We start from the raw sequence: 19,535 nt of genomic DNA on the forward strand, positions 1-19,535 counted from the left end.
TGATGTGTATTCCTTGTGGGAGCTTGGCTAAATGTTAACAGTAGCGTCGCATGCTGTGTGTACACCACTTCTTGTTAGGAATTTGCCAATTCTCTGAAATGCTACTACAGTTACAGCCAGGAAATGCATGTGTCATCAGGGGTTCTTATCCTTCTATTTTGTGCCCCCTTCCCTGTGCTCCTTCCCCTGGTACAGTGCCAGCTGGTGTATCTCAAGCTTATAATTAACTCTCTGCCTTCTAGGGTTTGGTTTCTCTGTGAATTGCCGTGTGGGCTGTAGCACAGGGGGGTAGGGTATGCGGGCCAGCTGGACTCTGCAGGGAGCTGCAGGCTGCTGAGGCTCCGTGCTGTTGGCACTGCTGTCACTGTGTCACGGGATTCTTTGTCAAATGTGGTCGCTACTGCTGTTTTCTGTGTTCAGGTGTGCAATAGTTGAAACACTTCTAATATCTCATTGGGGTGGTTAAAGTGATTATTAGCTAGATATGTTGCTTCAATGCATTGGCAGCTCCAGCCTCTTTGAATTTTTACAAACTGTGCTGGGCTTGGCCAGCTGAAGTCACACTCTTCCTTGGTGTTACCTGGTAAATTGCTACAGCTCTGCCACAGGCTGGGGTTTCTGAGTGGTTGAGCTGCAGTTAGGGAGTTGTTGCTCTTCAGCTGAGCTGAGTTTCCCAGTATGTGCTTTTAGCCAGATGCAAATATGAAATAGAGCATGTAGGCTGGACCACTGTAGAGACTGAAGTGTATGATGAGTGTTTAAGGAGCAGACACATTCTCTAGTTTCTTTCTGGTTTTCTTTACAAGGGGGTTGTGGAGTACATGAGGTGACTTTAAAAACATGTCTGTCTTTTTGGTTCTAAAGCCCTATGAGGCTGCATGTATTTAGCCAGTATGACCCAGCTGCACAGCAGCAGCACCGTATGTCATTATCAGTGCTGATCATCCATCTGTATCTGTGTACTCTGAGTAGCTACCTTTCACTGCCTCTTCTGATTTTTTTTTAATGTTTTTTTCAGGAGTTATAACTAGAGTCCCTGTTGCTCTGAGAAACAGAATGACTGTCTTGCAGCTCTGTTTTGAGGAGAGGATGTAGAAGGTCTGCCACTGCACTTTCCCCAAGGTATGAAAGGTTTCTCAGGTGGGTGGGAGTTATCAGCTGTCTTCCATGGCTGTAACTGTCACTGGCTCTTTTCCATAAACTTCTCTCAACTAGAGAAGTATGGGACAATATAACTGTGGCAATCAGCTATTGCAGCTGCTCAGGAACCACAGAACTGTCCAAGCAGCATGGTTAAGGCTGTTGAACTACAGTTTGTGCCATCCTGTTGTTCTGTTGCTGGTGACTTTGTTTCTGAGCTGTGGGTGATTTAGACTGGTTGATCTGTCCTGAGACTTCCTCCTGTGGAGGTCCCTGATCCTCTCCTACAGAGATGCAGGAATTCCCGGTTTAGCAGGCGAGGTCAAAACTGGGAGCAAGATAACAGCTAAATATGTTTGACGAGGCTTCTCTTGCTATATTTGCACTTACTTGGAAGGTTCCCGTGCAGCCTAGGTATCGCGCTTGCATAATCATATTACAGCATTGCATTACAAGGTGCCCCATGCCTCTTGGCTTGGGTATCTGATACGTGATAGGAGCCCGGGCTTCCTGGGTGTTTACTTTTCCCTGCTCCGCTCACTTCAGTGGGAGTTGGATGCTCTGCTGATGCATTGTCTCTGCATTTACTTGTTCTGCGTGGACTGGCTTTTAGTACCATTAAGACTCCTAGAGATCCAGCAAGTCCTGAACATTGCTGCTTTGGTAACGTGATCCTCTGCAGAGTAACAACTTCTACAAAGGTACTTTAAGTCTCTTTTTTTTTCGCCCCTCCTCTCCCTTGCTTCAATTTTACTGTACAATGGCATTTTGCGGCAGTCTTTCTGAGGGAGAATCTACTGCTCTTTGGCTTCTAGTTCATGTTTCATCTCCATTTTTGGGCTTAAAATGTCAACGATAAGTTGTCTTAATGCCTTGACTGTTAAGTTCAGTGCTACACTGCGTCATGTTGCCGAGGGCTGTGTCTGCTCAGCAGTGGAATTTGAGTGGGGTGGAATCAGCAAAGTGTATCAGACCAGCCGTTCAGTTCTTTGTGTTTCTGATGTTCATGGATGGTATTAATGGGAGTGATATAAAGATACTGAAAGGAATTGCAGAATACAGCCTAATAACCTTCTTTTTTAATCGTTTACATACTTCCTTGAGATGCTGATTATTTATGTGTATTTGAGAGTTAAAACCCCAGCAAGAGAATCTGAGGGAGGAATCCTGATGAGAACAGTGAGAGGTGGCTAGGAGAAATGAAATGCTGAGAACTGAATTGTTTCCACTGCATGCAGTTATTTCCTTAGTTCAGCTGGAAGCAGCGGGCATCCAGTCAGTGGGATGTGATTGCCAGCTTAGCATCAGGCATGTTCTTTAAGCATGTAGTTTCCTTTTCCTTTTTTTTAGTGGGTTAAAACAGCTGAATGCTGCTTTGTGCACAAAAGCATTTAAAACACCAAGATATGGGAAGCCATGGAAGCTTTCCAAAAGGGTGATTTTGCATAATGATTATAAATGTAATGAAGAAAAGGGAGATGTGGGGAAGAACTGCAATTTAAGCTTTGCAAAGCTCCCAAGGCAGGCTCCTTCTCCGGAGTACAATTGATTCTGGCTTTACATCTGTTTTGTGCTCTAGTTATTGTGAGTTCTGTTGGAACTCTAAGTTGAATTTACTGTAGTAATACTAGGAAGCTGTGAAGGACGCTACTGTGTGCTGGACACACCAGTGGGCTGGGACCACAGAGACCTGCCTTTTGTTTAGCTCTGCTTCTGACTTGCTAAGTGATGCTGGGCAAGATATTCTACTTAATATGTCTCCTCCTCTCTATTTGTGAGAAAGAGTCAAGGCTCCTAGTAAGGTCTGTCTGTGAAAATTGCTGGAATGTATTGCGGTGTTTGGTGTAAGGGATCTAAAATTTTCCAATTTCTTTCTATTACAGGTGTGTAGTAAAAATGGTGCAGAAATACCAGTCCCCAGTGCGAGTCTACAAATATCCTTTTGAGCTCGTCATGGCGGTGAGTAATACTCAGCACTTTTGCTTCTCCAGCTGCGAAGGGCTGCAACCTCAGGCCAGTGGGAGGTGGGGGACTGCAGTTTTGGCTGGCGTGTCTTTGTACCAACATCATGGATACATTGCGGGAACAGAGGTTTAGCTTTTTGTCCTTTCTTTAATTTTCCATGAAAAATAAGAATCAACATCTCAGTATTTTAAGAGAGGCGGTTTAATCATCAGAGGAGGAAAAACAAACCAACCAACCAAAAACCCAACAAAAACAAAAAAAAACAACCCAACCTTCTGTAATTACAAGGAAGGGAAAAATTGTGACACTCAGGTAGGTAGGGTGACTTTGTGGCCAGGAACTGTCTTTGCCTTATCACCAAATGCTATTCAGTTTAGTATCTCTCTCGATCCATTCCTAATCACTATTGTAGGATGTATGTATCTGGAACTTGACTCTCAATCATACCAAGCTTTTTGATTTGGTTAAAAACTAGTAGTCTTTGGAAAAATTGTTCTGTATTGTTCTTCCCTGTTCACCCTGTGATTGAAATGTTTAGAGATCTCTCTCCAAATTTTGTGCTTTCCACAAGGGGCTTGAGGGCTGTAACTGAAGTTCATTTGCTGGTGATGTAGAAAGCTGATGTGATCATGGCAGCTTCTTTAGGTGAAGTTTAAAAGCAATTGTGATATTCTGGACTCTGTCACTGCTCTTCAAGGTGTGAGTCAAATATCTTTCTGAAAGGTTTGCTGTTTGCATTTCAAGGGAACACTGAGCATTTGGGCATTTATTATATCTGAGATGGTTGCTTATAGACTCTTGCAAGACTTTTTGTAGTCTGCTGGGCATTACAGTCTATTCTAGGGATCCCAGAGACTTAGTGTTTGCCACTTCTAGTCTGCCGCTTTCTCCGTTTTCTCTCTTCCCTGCTGAACAAGGACACTGGTCTTCTTCAGTGTATTAGAGATCAGGAATGAAGATGGAAAGCTATAGTCGTTTCAGGTAGCTGGAGTCATTCCCAGGAATGGAAGGGAGAGCCTGATGTAATACATTGCATTCCTTTTGACAATGTTGCCTCTTCTAGATTCCTGGGAAATAAGTGCAATAAGATTTGTTTTATCCAAAACAGTCTGCAGTCTTCTATTTCAGTAGCTGAAACTGGGGAAGAGATTCTTTGTTTGGTCCTAAGTGCGAATAATGGACCACAAAGGTAACAGCTGTTCCTCAGCTGAAAGCAGGTGCCATTCACTTTGATGCTATCTGACTATAAAAATACACACTCTCACTTTTACAGTTGTCCCTCCCAAGTTTTCCTCCTTTTTTTCTTTTAATTGTTATCTAGATTTGCCATGTCTGTTAACAGCTAAGCCTTAAAATGCAGTAGAAGTGCCCTAGCCAGTCTGCTGATGTTTGTGGGAATTAAACTTTTCTGATCATGTTCTTTGCTCTCTCAGTGCATCCTGCATTAGAATAAGGCACCAATGCTTGTTACGAAGATAGAGTTAGACTTTGCTCTCTGCATACCTCTCCACATTCCTGCTGCCTGTATTAGCAGGATAAACCTAGCACCAGATGCCTGTCAATAGACTGGCTGCTAATATAGGAGGGCTGCCTCTAGACAAATCCTTTGTAAGCTTGTTAGCAGAAGGCCTAAAGGCTGGGGTTTGATGGGTTTATTTTTCAAGTGGTTTACTTTTATTTGCTTTCAGTTTTTCAACATGACAGAACTTCAGATTCTCTGGGATTTCAAGGCTGGGGTTGTGAATGTTATCCTTTAGGTTTTCAGCAAAGTTAAATTCCCATTACCTTAGCAGAGTTATTAGTCTTCTTTCTTATGCAGATCAAGTTACTTGTCTGGGGTCACCCAGAGGACTCTGTAGTGGAGTAGGGAGCTGAATACAGACCCCGTAGTCCCACTCTAATGTCCTGTGAAAATCATGTGTTCACAGCAGTATCTGCTTTATTATGAAGACTGGCATTATAAAGTGGCAATTCAATCTAGAGGCAGTCCATGCAGGCTGAATTGGGTGCAGGCTTTTTTTATTGCATTTGATGTGTTCAGATGGAGTCTCCCATTTGTGTGGAGGCAGTGCAGATTTCATGGAGCTGTCAGGTGCTAACTGTCAGTTGCTGGAGGTTTTGCAGGGAGAGTGGGCGTACAGTGAAGCTGTTTTGCTCCTCAGCACACGGCATTGCTATTAATCTGCTTCAACATAAATCTGACAGCAGCTTCCATGGCACTGGGAACCTGATATTCAGCTACTTTCATCTTTTCCCCTCAGCTGCTTTGTGTGAACCTTTCGAGTGCTGAGGTCTCATACTGTGGTTAAGTAGTAGGAAAGCAAAGGTCTTGTGGGTGACCTCAAGACACCACCTTATTTTATGAGTCTCTGTGCACCCTTCAACCTGATAGATTTGTGCTTGATTCCTCCTCTGTATAATAGAGAGGGTCATACTTCCCGTCGTCTGCTCACGCTATGTCATGAGATGAGCAGTGTTAGGAAAAGTACTTTTTTCCCCCAGAATCTGGGATGTTTGGGCTCCAATATAGAAAACAGTGCACATGCTTCATTTAGATATGAGGGCCTGAGAAACAGGGTTGTTATATACAAATGAGCCAGATGATTCATTGCTTCCTGGCCTTGTTCAAATGCATTTCCCATGCCTCTTGTTGGGCCCTACCACCAGGAAGACAGTTTATCTTCCTTGAACTAGTACAGAGTGCATGTGTGTGCTGCTTGTCTTCTAGACAGCACGGGGCTGTGCTTGACAGATGGACCAGTACTTTTACTGTTAATACCTTTGTTATTGTGTGTCTCTGGTTAATTGTCTATGGATTTACACTCTGCTACTTACTAATACTTCTGCAGCTTGTATTCTGGCATTTGCAGGCAGTAGATTTGACATTATCATCCAAGTCCTTGGAAGGAGGACTGCATTCCCATTCTTGCTCTCTTTGCCAGTCCTGTGCCTCTGAGAAAGTAAAAAAAAATCAGCTTACAAGGTCTCTTCTGGTCATCCAGGAGATCTGAACTTTTTTTCTTTGAGCATGGTCTTGTCTTCTGTTCAATTAGATCAGCAGGTTTGAGATTGCATAGATCTCCTAATTTTATTTTACAGCCAAGAAAATCCACAAGTATGAACATACTTTTTGTTTCTTTGTGTGTTAATTGTAGTTTTAAAGCTAGAAGTTTAACTAAAATGTTATAGATGGAAAAATCCACAAGGAGAGGTAATTCTGCCACATAGTTCCAGAGCATTAACTTACTTTGGTGTAAATTGTTGAGCCTTCTCTGATGTGTGGTTACAAGAATTTGATTTGGGTGAGCAAGTCCAAAATGCATAATTGCACAGGAAACAGAGCTGAGAGAAGGATTGCATGTTTAATATTATTTGTTGCCAATGAATTACTAGGTTAGATGAGGTAGTTTTAGCTTGAGAGTTTTAGCTTTGAAAGTAGTAGGGAGATTTGTTCCCATTACTGTTAGCAGTGCACTCAGCCCTTCACACTTGCGATTGATGTCTGCCATTTTCACGTACCATATAGTATATGCTAAGTTTGCTTAGGATCATCCATAATGCTACAGATCTGAAATAATCCCCCAGGGACTCTTACAGTCTTCCATGCTTGATGTATAGTTTGAGTTGCTGTAATAGTGGTGTAAATGAGAAACTTCATGAGAACACTTCTGTTAATTGCTTGGTCCTCTTGCCATGTGTACAAAGCACTTTATGTTCAGCTCTTATTGCTACTAATAGCAATATATGGTTTCTGCTGCAAGCGAGGGGTCTTTCAGCACAGCCTGGTGCAAAGGGAATGGTAAGGATGCAGATCTGGAAAAAGGGAATGTTTAGCTTGCAGGTTTTACACCTTGAACCAAATCAAACCTTTATCACTTTCCTATCTGAGGTTCTTTTCTGTAAAATGAAAGGTCTTCAAAACACAATACTAGTAGGTTAAAGGCTGGATTTAGTTAAAAACTAAACAGCTATACGTATATGTGAAAATATATATATGTAACTTGATGTTTGAGCTTACTGAATACAGGATATTATGCTTGAAGCCTTTGAGGGGTTCACTACTGTTATCTAAAAATATGTCACAGTTTTGAAAAGACAGAACAAAGATCAGACATTTGGAAGTTTGCAGTAGTATCAGCTCTTTTGGCATGTACCAGTTGTACTCTGTACTGAAGACCAAACTGCTCTGGAGCCCCACGCGTGCACAATGTGAGTCAGTGCTTCTTTCTGCTTGACCTCCTTTCTTGGTGCTGCCCACGGCATGTGTTGACACACATATGAGCAGCTGAGAGCCCGATCTCTTGAAAATGCATGCATGGACAACAGTGGTGTGTGTTCCTTGCTGCCCTGATTGAGTGGTACTCTTCAGTCTGGGGTGCTTCTGCTACCTGCAGCATTATTTTGAGATGGGGGTCAGTTTTTCCTGTGGGTGCATGTGTGGTACGCAGTCATTTCTTATTTTGAGCATCACTCCAACTCTGTAATAGATACCTTGGGTGGCAGCTTATGGTTCCCCTGCCTGCATCTGCGAGTGAAAGCTTGTCACCTGACATCTTGGCCTACCACCTGTACTTCAAGCAGCCCTGTAACTCTCTTTTGTAGTTTTAGTGGTATTTCAGTGTTCTTTGCGTTTAGTTGATCTTTATTTTTCAAATATGATAAAGTAGGAAATCAGTGGAGTATGCTTCTGTGGTTTGCTTTAGTGTGGTTTGAATGTTGGGAGTGACAACAAACTCGGTGGCAAATTTAGTTCAGGCTACAAACATTGCAGGTTTATTTAGAGTCAGAAATTACTTCCCATGGAGTGAGCAGCAGGAAGTATTCTGTCTGTGTCATCTTTACTCTCTCATCCTGTAACACAGGGTTGTAACCTATCAAGTAAACATCTGCAGTCCCTGTATGAGATGTCTTTCTCACTTGCCTGACCCTGCTGAAGCAGTCTTGATGGCAGTCACTGCATTTGGCAGGAGTTCTCACTCTTGCCCCTGAATAGTCCACCAGCAGATCAGCTTTGACTCTGCTATTTGCAGACCGGCAAAGCTGCTTTGCAGCCACTGAGGTTTTGCTCATTTATAGCAGTTGAGGATTTGGCCCAAAGTTGCATGCAGGAGTCAAGCATCCAATACAACTAAAATCAAAATGCATCACTTATTTCACAATTGTCCCGACATTCTTTTGTGCCAACAAAGTTGGCTTGTGTGTGCAGTCTAACTGAAAACAGCGCCTTGCTCTTTTAGCTGTCAGGTTTGGCTGCAGGAGAAGAAGCTCTAAATACTGAAGTTGAGGTCCTGACAGCTAGACTTACTTTCCATACAGCATTTCAAAATTTTTTTTTTTTGTGCCTTTTCAGTGTCAACATGCATTGTGTTAAAGATGTTAGATCTTTAAGTAGCTTTATTTAGTGATTTCTTCCTGTTGCATTTAACACATGGAGTGTATAAGGAAACTGCTTAAATCCTGATATATTGTGCACGCTCTCCTCTCTAATGCTATGGTGTCTTAAAGGATTCAGTATTTCACTGACTGATGTGGTGATGCTTTTTGCAACAGCTCTGAGCCTGTTTTTGCTGTGTAGGCACCACAGTGAGGCCCAAACGAATTGTGGTACACATTGGTAGCAGATAAAATGTTTGCGTGTGGTAACAGATAAAATGGTGTGTGAGAGCAGTGTAATGTACAAGCAGACTGATGTCTAGCAAGGATCATATTAGTTCTGTGGGTTTGTTTAGAGTGGCAAGTTCAATATGTGTGTTCACAGCCCATCCAGATCTCAGAAAGGCTGCTGCTGCCTTGCTACACAAGATGTGCAGGTTGGCTGTCAAGGTCAATTACAGTGCGATATCTTATAGCACATACAGCACAGAATACATTTTTGGGGGTTCCTATATACTTAATTGTAGTTATAGAATGGAATCTCAGTCTGGAGCTCCTAGTTCTTGTTTTTGTAGTAGTATCATCAAAGGCTGGTTTTAAATACAACTAGAATTTTAACTAAAATTTTCGATGCTGGTTTGTAGCATCCACTTTCAGATGTGAACTCTGGAACCAGAAAAGCACTTGTTGCAGGGAGGGTGGGGTGGTTCTTGGCAGCTGGAATCTTGCTGAAGCAGCAGTGAGGGTGCAGCTGGTCAGAGGGCTGTGCAGAGTAGCCAGAGACTAGAGTGGATGTCAAAGTGCCAGAGAAGAGGTTTCTGCAGTGGCCTGCTACTCACTGTGTCCTTGGATAGCCAAAGATGACACATGGCAGGGCTTTGCAGTGTGTAGACTGTATGCCCTGTGGTTGAAAGCTCCTTTGGAGTTGCTGTGACATAGATAGTGACACAGTTTTCAGATATTGTCTGAAATGGTATTTCTGGTTGGCAGTACCCTGGAGAGAGTCAATGTGTAAGGGGGAAAATATTATTAAATAGTTACTCTTTGCTGTTCAATCCATGTCATATATGACATGAAATGTCCTGATAGTAGTCTGAATAATAGCTAAAAAATGGATACTCCCCTACAAAACAGAATCTGTTCTCTCTGGCAGGATTGTTGTGTCTATATCCCTTGCCTCTTAAGTGCAGACAAATCATTTTTGGATGTGGATGGTCTGTGCCAGCTGTTTTAGAGAAGACAGCTTCCCTTTCTCTTCTTTTTGCCATATTTGCCAGGTTTGTTGTGACTGTCAGAAGCTACTGGGTTAACATTTTATGCACTTACAGAAGATCTAGTGTTGACTCAAGACATGATGCTTCAGTGTGACTTGATGGTTTGAAATCATGCTGTCAAGATACACTATAAATATCCCATCATCTTACTGCTGAGAAGCATTTGGCAACAAAAGTCTGAAAGTAGGGATCTCTTTGTCAGCTGGGATGACTCTTCACAGCTGTATTCATGTGTTCACTCCCTGTGCCCTGCCACCACCTCCTCTTGGTATTAAGCAGGTTGAGAGTGAGCAATAATCAGGCTGAGCAGAGAGCTGACATTTCTCTTGAGATTGTTGTGGGTTGTTTTCCCTTGAGTAGAAAAATGTTTGAGTGCTGTTTACCACAGCTGCTGGAAGAACTGCTTATTATTAATTCAGAGTTCTGGAGAACTCCTGGCAACATCTCCACACCTGGCCTACTTAGTGTATCTTGTGTGGATCATACAGGTCTCTGATAGCTTTGCATTGCCACTGTTAAGACTCCATTTGCTAGGTGAAGAATGGTTTAGGAGTAGATGGTGCTGGCACCATGTGTAGATTGGAAAGAAGGTTTACAGTAATTCAAAGAGTCTGTACAGGATAGTCCCTGTTTAATCATCTTCTCCAGCTCTAACATAGAGGCTCACTGCCTAGAAGGATGAGTCGTGCCTCAAGCTTTATCTGTTCAGTGCAGCCTAGTGCTGGAATGGATGAGCTCTAAAGTAACCTATAGTTCAGTGGCACTGCATTATAGCACAAGGAGGCACAACATAGCTGGAAGTGTCACCATTATCTAATATTCCAGTAGGGACTAAAAGATTCTTCTCTCTTCTCCTGAAGGTGTAGGTGCAGAAAACAAACAATAAGCTCTTGAACAGGAACTAAAAGAGGTGAGAAAATTTAGAACCATCATCAATTGTTACTTCTCAGTCAGCATGGATGTTTTTTTTTTTTAACTGCTAAGCATGGTGATCAGCAAATTCTTACAGCAGCTTCTGGCAATGACAGGTTGTCCTTCCAACTAGGCATTACTTTGTAAGCCAGTCTCTTTCATTTTTGGGGTGATTCACTGAGTAGTAAGTGTGTGATATACCACTTGGTTGCTGTGTTTTGCTTGTAGTCACCTGAGATGTCCGCTTGCTTGCCCTCCTATTTCAGTGTATCCGTATCTTTCCACAGCAGCCTATGGCAAACATGTCCAACCAGCTAGCGATGGTTCCTGGATAAGGTGTTGGTTTGTAACTCTTTGTAAAGACCCATACGTTGCGCTGTTTGTGCTTGAACTGCTCCACCACCAAGTTTCTTCTCTCTGGTAAGCAGAGGAGAATGTTGTAGCAGAATAGCTTGAATGGAATATCATCTCTCCTCAGACAGGAGATCAGGCATGCTGGTAGTTTCCTGATGTAGCTTTGTGCAGCTGCAGTGCCTGTCCTGGCTTTAGTACGTTTGCTATGTCACTCAGTTGTGCCTGTATTGTAATAGACAGCTGCTGCTCCCTGAATTGTTTCTTTCACCAAAATCTGAAGAAATGAGGCCAATTATTGGTTATAGTCCAGAGACAGCTAACACTGGGTCAATGTTTGTACCCTGGGTACCATGGTCCAGTGGACTTCTCACTGGCAAACCTTTTCCTTCTTTCTAGCCAAAGTGGGTTTTGTTTGTTGTTTTTATTTGTTTGTTTTTCAGGCCCCAAAGACTCCTTTCTGCTACTCCGCAGAAGCTCTGCAGTTCCTTAAAATGAAGTTCTCTTTTCCCTGACTTCAATGCATTTCCATACTCCAAATATCTGTTGGAACCCTCCCCTCTCCCAGATGTTCCATGTATATTTTATTTTGCAATGGTATCTGTTTTAGTGATTACAAAGCAAACCGATTGTTGTGTCTGGTGAACAGGTATGCAGACTGTGGCTCCCTTCATTATACTTTTTTCTTAGAAGGTCATAATCTGAAAACACCTGAATCTGGAAATAGATATTTATGTATCATTAGAGCTGGTCAAAAGCTAGTCTGAATGCATCTACTTCCTACCTAAAAGTGATCTAAAAAAAAATCCAACCAACCAAACCCTAAAGATACAATGGCCGTGCAGCCACTTCAGAGCATCATTTATCAAGTAGATGATGAATGCTTTCCTGCCAGCCACTGTTCCAAAATAGCTCAGTTTGTTTCTGTATGAGTTCATGGACAGCAGCATTTAGCATGCAAGCTCTTTATATTTCCTCTGCTAAAGGATCTGCATGCTGATAGAGAGTCACCTGTCTGAGAGAGGTGAGTGGTGTGGGAAGAAAGACAGAGCTGCTGCCCTGGGAGTCTGTATGCAGCCCCAGCACTGAGGAGATAACGTTCCCTCTAGGATATTAAGGTATGAAACTAGATCATCTAACAAAAACTGCCTCTTCTTGGAGCACATTGGAGCTGCTCAGGACCCAGCAGATACTGGGCTGGAAGAAACTGCCAGGAGCCTTGACATGTGCAGGAGAGTGGTTTTTGAGGTGTTTTGTTTCACGCGGTAGTTCAGTGCTTGGATATCCCTGTTTTGTATTCCTAAGGCCTCAGTTGTGTAACTGATTTCAAGGTCACTTACTAGAAAAGTATGTTGAAACCTGCAGAGGAGAAACAGGAATAGATGTTATAAAATATCCTACTCTCTGGATTGTATAGGGAACAGCAGTGGTACAGCTGTTGTCAGTCTATGGGAGATTGAACTGGAGCAGGAGCACACACTGTCAATATGCGTAACACCTTGGTACTAGGAAGTTGAAGGGGTGAAGCAGAGGGATTGTAGAGGAGGATAATTTTCCCTTTTCTCTGTGTAAATTCTTTTTTGTTTTGATGCTTGTATTTCTGTGTAACTTGTTTGGCATCTGGCTGACCTTCAGGGCAATCTCTTCTCACACAGGGATTTCTTTGTACTGGTTACTGTGTATTTGACCAACAGTTTAGAACACTCAAGTGTGGCTTCCTTGGATTGTCCTCAAAAACTCGCAAGGTATTTTTGTCTGTCACAGTGTTGGTCCCATAATGTTTAGCATCAGTAAAACCACTCTGACACATCTCCCAGGAGAGTACTGGCCAAACCTTGTTACTGCAGGGCAAAACATCAGTCAAATCTTTCGTTATTTCTTTCATAGTCAGCTGGAATTCAGTGGGGCAAGTTGGCTTGCTCGGGCTGGAGGGTTTGCAGAGGTGTGCGAAGTATTAGCTGGGTCTGCCTGTCAGCATTAGTCCTGGTGGGGTTTGGAAGATGGGAGGGAATTGCTTCCTGGAGCCATTTGTTTCATAGAGATATTCAATCCTGTTCAAGACTTTGGTCACCAAAGTGGTTGTCTTGAAGCAGTATTGTGGATATGCACTTAAAAGGAGCAGCACAATACTGCTGCTGTTTCTTCTGATGGAGGGGCAGAGAAGTGAGAGACAAATAATAGTTCCGATATACTAGTCAGTGCAGAGTTACTGCAGCAACAAGATAAAGAGCAAATGCAGGCACCTTAGAAGTCAAAGTATTAAACCAAGCTAATATTAAGTACTCTCTGCCTTACATTTGACTGGGATATTCTGTCATTCACCTCACACTCTGCAGAATTGTGGAGGAGAGAATAACAACTAGTTTTGGCAATGTCTTGGGGGAAAAAAAATTCTCTGCCTTGATATCATTTAGCTTCTCTGTTGGAACAAAAAGGTACTTTGTGTATAGATAGTGATTTTGGTAAGAGAATGCTGGCTGCAAAAGGTGAATTGCTCTCCCAATAGTTCAGTCTTGATCAGGCTTGTTAGCAGGACAACTTTGTTGTAACTGCAGCATGGCACTTCAGCTGTCCTTCATATGATCTCAGGCATCTTTAGCTGCTGTATTTTTAGAGTTGTTGTGCAAAGAAGATTAGCAAAGGACTTAATATTGATGTGCGAAAAGGATTCTTTCTCAAATATGGAAATGTTCTACCTATTCAGGTGATGGGTTTGGGCTGTTACCATAGTTATATCACCAGGGCTGCGTACAGATATGTGCCTCTTTGCCCTGACCTTACCTTATCTCCAGATGTTGTGTAGCTGTTCGAAATAGTGACTGCGCTCTGTTAGTAGTTGTCTTGGTCTGGGTTTTGCTAGGTTTAATGGCAGTTTATTAGGAAGCCTGTCTCCAGCTGGGTCAAGTGCATACTCAGTGGAGAAAGAAACAGTTGTGTTGAGATCCACTGGCTTTATCTTCAAATGGGAGCCAGAGGGGCTTCAGATTGGCCATCGTGGTCTTTCAGTGGTGAGGAGCAGCTTACAGCTCGGTACTCCTGGTGAGGCTGTTGAAGTGAGGCCTTTGGAGGGTGGCCAGAACTCCAGCTCGTAGTCTGCTTGCACTTTCCTCCTGATACTACAGCAATACGATAATCTGAAATAACTTCTGTTCCATTCAGAGGTCTAGGAGCAGGAGATATGGAATGTGTCCTTAAGTGCCTGAGCTATTTTAAGAGCAGGTATTATTCACAGCACCAGGGTCCATGAATACATACAGGGGCAACCAGCCTTTGAACTGCTGTGGTAACAGAGAATGCAGCCACCCCTCAGCATGCCCATGGCACTGTGTGTGTGCTGGCAACAGAGCTCATCTTGATGACTAGCACATTAATATTTTCTTTTGTGGGAGATAAAAATATAAGTACTCATGAGGATTATGTGCTGTATAGAAGGGTTGTGTCTTACAGAAGATGGGAAGATAGCAGCAGTTCATAGTGGGCAGGCTTGTCTGTGGAATGATAGCAAAAAAGTCTTATGACCAAAATGGTGTAGCTGTCTGAGCGCAATGGAAAGAGAGCATGGGTTCTCCTGTCACAGCTGTAGTTGAATCTGGGGCTACTTGTGCAGCTTGTGCTGGTGCTGCTTCAATTATGTATTTACAATAGCATCCCAAAGTGCAAGGTATTTTTCAGAAATCTAAGGAAAACATTCCACCCTGCAAAGATTTTGCAATATAATAGAGATGGAGAAGTTAGGGAAAGAGGAACAACATGCATTTCTGCAAGTTAGTTTTGTTTGCTGCAAGCTCTGTGAAAGGCTGGATTTTTTTCTAGAGTTGATAAAGAAGCTTTGTAGAAAAGGTTTTTCAGAGAGATGGGAGTTAATTAAAACAAGAAAGATTTCATAACCAGAGCAGAGTTGATTTAGAAGCTGATAAATCAAGGCAAAGTAAGTAGCCAATAATTGTTGGTCTTACCCTTGATAGTCTAGGGCAACTAGAACTGTTTGACATATCACACTTTTAAGGCATAGGAGTATTCAATATTTTTAAATAGCTTCTTCATACAGGCAATATGTCTGACTTGAGTTTTTTTTATCTCCGGGTCAAGTCTGTAGCCAGCAGAAATCAGTGGAGCTGTGCTTGCCTTTCCTAGCTAAAGATTGGGTTCCTGCTGTTCAAATTATTAGCAGTCCCTTCCCAGTACTCTTTAACAACAAGTTTTTATTTCTGCTTCATGTGTGAAAGAAAAGTTATATTAAGACATGCTTAGCTTGATGACTGACATGAGCGGATGCCAGCTCTGTTCATAACTATTTTGCTTCAACTTCAACCCTTGTGTTGGTTTCCCTTTTCTCAGAGGTGAAGGGCATCTGTTTTGTTGGACTCTTGCTGTCACAGAATTAACTTGGAAAGAGTTAGTCGATCCGAGCCAGAAGCTCAAAGTTGCTTTCTTTTCACTTCCAGGCATATGAGAAGCGCTTTCCTACATGTCCAGAGATCCCAGTCTTCCTGGGGAGTGAAATCCTGCATGAATCCAGGAGTGATGATGGAGCTATACATATCATTGAACGGAGCTGCAAACTGAATGTGGATGCTCCCAGGCTGCTAAAGAAGGCAAGTGGGACCTAGAGGGCAAAAAGCCCTGGGTTTTGTTAGCTGGCTTAGATCAGTAAATGTCCCTAAAGTTATTTGCATTCTTCCCCTCCCCACCACTCCTTTTGATTTTTTTGTCCTTTTCAGATTGCAGGGGTAGAATATGTTTTCTTCATCCAGAAAAACACAGTGAACTGGAAGGAGCGAACTCTCCGCATTGAAGCCCACAATGAGACTTTTGCAAACCGTGTTGTCGTCCTTGAAACATGCAGCTACTCGGTAACTGCCTTGTTTCTACTTCTCTGTGAAGAAGCTGCTGAAAGTCACACGCTGACATGCTGGGTGAAGTTGCTTGAATGAATTTGGGCGGCGGATTGTTGTGTAACATGATTAGATACTCTAGGACTGGAAGGCTGTTGGCTCGTAGAGTGCAGGCTTTTTCCAGTGCTTTCATAGGGCTTAAACTTTTTTAGGTTGATTGAGATTCTCTGATTGTAGACTAGGAAACATGGTTGATGCTCCAGAACTAACAGTGTTAGTTTCAACTAACTAACTCTTTTGAGTTGAAATTCAAGTTAATAAAAGCATCTGAAGCTCAGGCATGTATTTAAATCTGGATATTAACAAGAGAACCCTTAATAATTATGATGATGAGGGCCAGAGGGAAGTCTGGCAATTGGTTTTTGCCCACAAATAAGTGAAGTTTTAGCATCTTGTCATGATCCTTATGCTCTAAATATTTGGAGAAAGGTCTTGAGCCTTTTTTGTGGCCTGGGTTGTCTCACTTTGTGGCTGTATCTTCAGCAACAATGTCCCGTTTTGTTGTAATTGTGCTATTAGGGCTCAGTCACCAGTAAACAACTTCATCTGTTTTTGGAAGCAATCAGATACTACTTTTTGTTCCCTAAACAGAAGTCCAGATCCTGTTACTTACCTGCCTTTTTGGCCACTGGACAACAGCTCAGCTTCCTGGGAGTAAGCAAACTGGAAGCAACTTCTCTTTCAAGCAAGAGACAGAGAGTTGAAAACCTATTAAGGTTCTGGATCGTGAGGGAGTTTCCTGAGCCAGAGATGACTTGGTGGCTATTCAGGGCCTCCCAAAAACTACAGTAAATCAAATTCCATCATTGTGAAAGGTGCTGACAAATCTGACATGTTCCCAGGTCAACTCTGGGATTGTTCAGACATCGTTGCAGTTGCTGGTTTTGGCTATGTTGCTTCCAGCTCTCATCCTTCAGAAGGAAATGTTAGCAGCTGGGCTTTGAGAGGAACGCTCTTCCTGGAACAGGGAGCTTGCTGTCTGCATCCTCAAGATCGGTCCCTGCTCTATTTTTACCAGTTCCCTTTTCCCTGCCAGAGTGTACCGGAAAGAGGTTTATTCTCATCTTTGCTTTCCTGCAGTGTTCTCTGAAACAACTTGGAGAAATATGATCCTGCTCTTGCAGTTCCTTAATATCTCCCTGGGGGAATTTGCGTCCTTTATAGAGCTCATATCTTTGTGTGTGGGCTGGAATTTTTTCTTTCATGTCGGTTTGTGAATAGCAGCACCTACTGAGAAAAGGCAGAGCCTTCTCAGAAAAGGGTTAAGTTTAAAAGAGAAGGTAGGTTTTTACCATATATAGAGTAATTGAGGGGCAATGGCTGGAAAGGGAAGGTGCATATTGAACTGGCAGTGAGAGAACTCTCTCCTCTGTTTTGGGTGGAAGACTGGCATTCAGTTGCTAAGTTTCCGATTCAAAACAAGGAAAAAAACCCTTTTCTGTTCTTCTGTTGAAGATGTAGGTGTTTTAATTGCAGGTTCTGAGAGGCCATCCTCTGCTTTTCTGTAAGGAGATCCTGATATAGTTTCAAGCAGGCAGTCTCACTATTATTGTAGTGCAATTTCTGCTATGAATACTACTGTTCAGTTTTGCTGGGCAGAGATGGGTTTTAATCTGGATTTCCTTGTGTGTGTGAAGAATACTGAGTTAACCACAAATTGTCTGTATGTCCAGTTCATGATGTGCTTCTATTACTCTGGCAGAATTAATCTGACTGTTAAATGTGGGTCTGTGGGTGCCTCATAGGAAGCCTCTTTTGCACCCTCACTCCGTAGCTCTGGAGATTAAATAGCCAGTTTTGTACCAGGGCAAGGGCTCTGCTGTGTTGTGAGCTATCTCCTGCCATCCAGCCCTCTGTGTATTTGTTGGCTTAGGTTCACCCTGAGAATGAAGACTGGACTTGCTTTGAACAGTCTGCATCTCTTGACATCAAGTCATTTTTTGGCTTTGAAAGCACAGTGGAAAAAATTGCCATGAAGCAGTACACTTCAAACATCAAGCGGGTAAGATGGGCTTCCCTTTGTGCCACAAAAACCAAATCAACTGCCTGTTCTTGGCGTGGCTCTATTTTCTTTTCTGTAAAATAGATGTACTACAGTTTTATATCCTTGCTTGTCCCTGAATCAGAAGAGCAAATGAAGAAAAATCCAGCATGCAGTGAGCAGAAACAATCTGCTTGCTGGAATATGTCTGTGCAGGGGAGGGAGCAGGCTGTGCCAGAGGAGGCTTGCAGTGGATGCTGTGGGTGCCAGGCTCCTCAGACACTAAGGACACTGTTCTCATGCAGGAAGAGAAATTTCTGGGTAAAAATCACAACACTGTCTCTCCAGGAGCTTGGGCAGAGACACTTCCTCTTGGTGGCCTTTTCTTCTGGGCTGCAGAGGAACAGGGCAGCCAACTGATGGTATGGGAGCAGGAGAACGGGATAGAAGTGTTACAAAGGTAGCGGCATCCACAGCATTGGAATTTGCTTAGCCAATGTTTTAATTCACCGGTTGCGTGGTGCTTTCATACTGAAATTTTCCAATGCGGTCACACAGATGGAAGGAGACATCAATTTCCTTTGTCTTTATTTTAAACAGCATTAGTCATCTATCCTGAGGAAAACTCTTCTGCGACTTGCTGATTCTGGGGAGATGGCATTGGTTTTTTTTCCCTAATGAGAGTTTTCCCCTTCAGGGCAAGGAAGTGATTGAACACTATCTGAAAGAGTTGATCTCCCAAGGGATCACCTTCATCCCCCGCTGGACACCTCCCTCAGCGTGCAGACAGAAGGACGAGGGAGCCCGGGCTGTTGAACATGGTGCTGATGACGTACGGCTTGAGTCTGGGGCTCGAGGAACTACCAAAGAGCAGACTGGCAGCTCCTGCCCACTGGCAGAGCCTGTCAGCCCTGATGGTATGCACTGGCCTGGCAGGAGAAGCTGCTGGGGGTCTAAATGCTTTGAGTAGCACTGACTAATGAGTGGTTCTTTTTTTTTTTTGGCATGAGTATCTTTTTCTTCTGGAGTGTGGGTGGGGAGGAGGGAAAGTTATTTTCTTTCTTCAAGACAAACACAACCATAAACAATGGAACTTTTCCTGAAAAGACAAGAAAAATTATGCAGGCGGTATGTTTTTGTTTGAGCTTAAAAAAACTCCAACCAAACAAAAAAAAAAAAACCACACAAAACACCTTGTTTTTTATCTGACGTTTAAGGTATTTTATACTTGATGTTGGAGAAGCTTAGGGTATCTTGAGTACGCTGTAACTGAATTATAATTAAATACTTTAGCTATTTCAAAATTAAAGTTCTTGGGGATTGGTTTGAGTGGTTTATGCCCCTATATCAAGCAGAGGCAAGCTTTCAGAATCTTGTCTAATGCATTTCTCACACAAATGCCTTTATCTTTCCGTGTGGTGATCTGATGATATTTTCTAGGCTAAATACAATCTTTTTCTGAGAAAAAGAAATAGGAGGGGGCCTTTTAATTTAGAGTAGTGGCATTAGAAATAGGAGTTGTCATTTCTCAGAAGGGAAGACAGCACTTGTTTTGCTCTCTGTAACTAGAGAAAAAGCTTGGAATTTGGAACTATCAGTGGTTCTGGTCTCACCAGACCTTCTCTGGTAGCTTCTCTTTATTGG

At 42.7% G+C, this 19,535-nt stretch overlaps 1 protein-coding gene across 2 annotated transcripts in view; it reads left to right on the forward strand.

The window, feature by feature from the left end:
- The window catches only part of SEC14L5 (SEC14 like lipid binding 5), a 37,303-nt gene that overhangs the window by 2,387 nt on the left and 15,381 nt on the right, over positions 1–19,535 (forward strand). The window contains exons 2-7 of one of the 2 annotated variants that reach the window (XM_065850846.2): positions 1,019–1,122; positions 3,024–3,099; positions 15,461–15,610; positions 15,737–15,868; positions 17,784–17,912; positions 18,589–18,808. In XM_065850846.2, coding sequence (XP_065706918.2) covers positions 3,037–3,099; positions 15,461–15,610; positions 15,737–15,868; positions 17,784–17,912; positions 18,589–18,808 — 694 coding nt within the window. In that variant the 5' untranslated portion in view covers positions 1,019–1,122; positions 3,024–3,036. Of the gene's footprint in view, positions 1–1,018; positions 1,123–1,199; positions 1,842–3,023; positions 3,100–15,460; positions 15,611–15,736; positions 15,869–17,783; positions 17,913–18,588; positions 18,809–19,535 lie in introns of those variants that run through there. The other variant, XM_071815043.1, reaches the window with a different exon arrangement.

Source organism: Patagioenas fasciata, chromosome 15 (assembly GCF_037038585.1).
Source record: "Patagioenas fasciata isolate bPatFas1 chromosome 15, bPatFas1.hap1, whole genome shotgun sequence".
NCBI lineage: Eukaryota > Metazoa > Chordata > Aves > Columbiformes > Columbidae > Patagioenas > Patagioenas fasciata.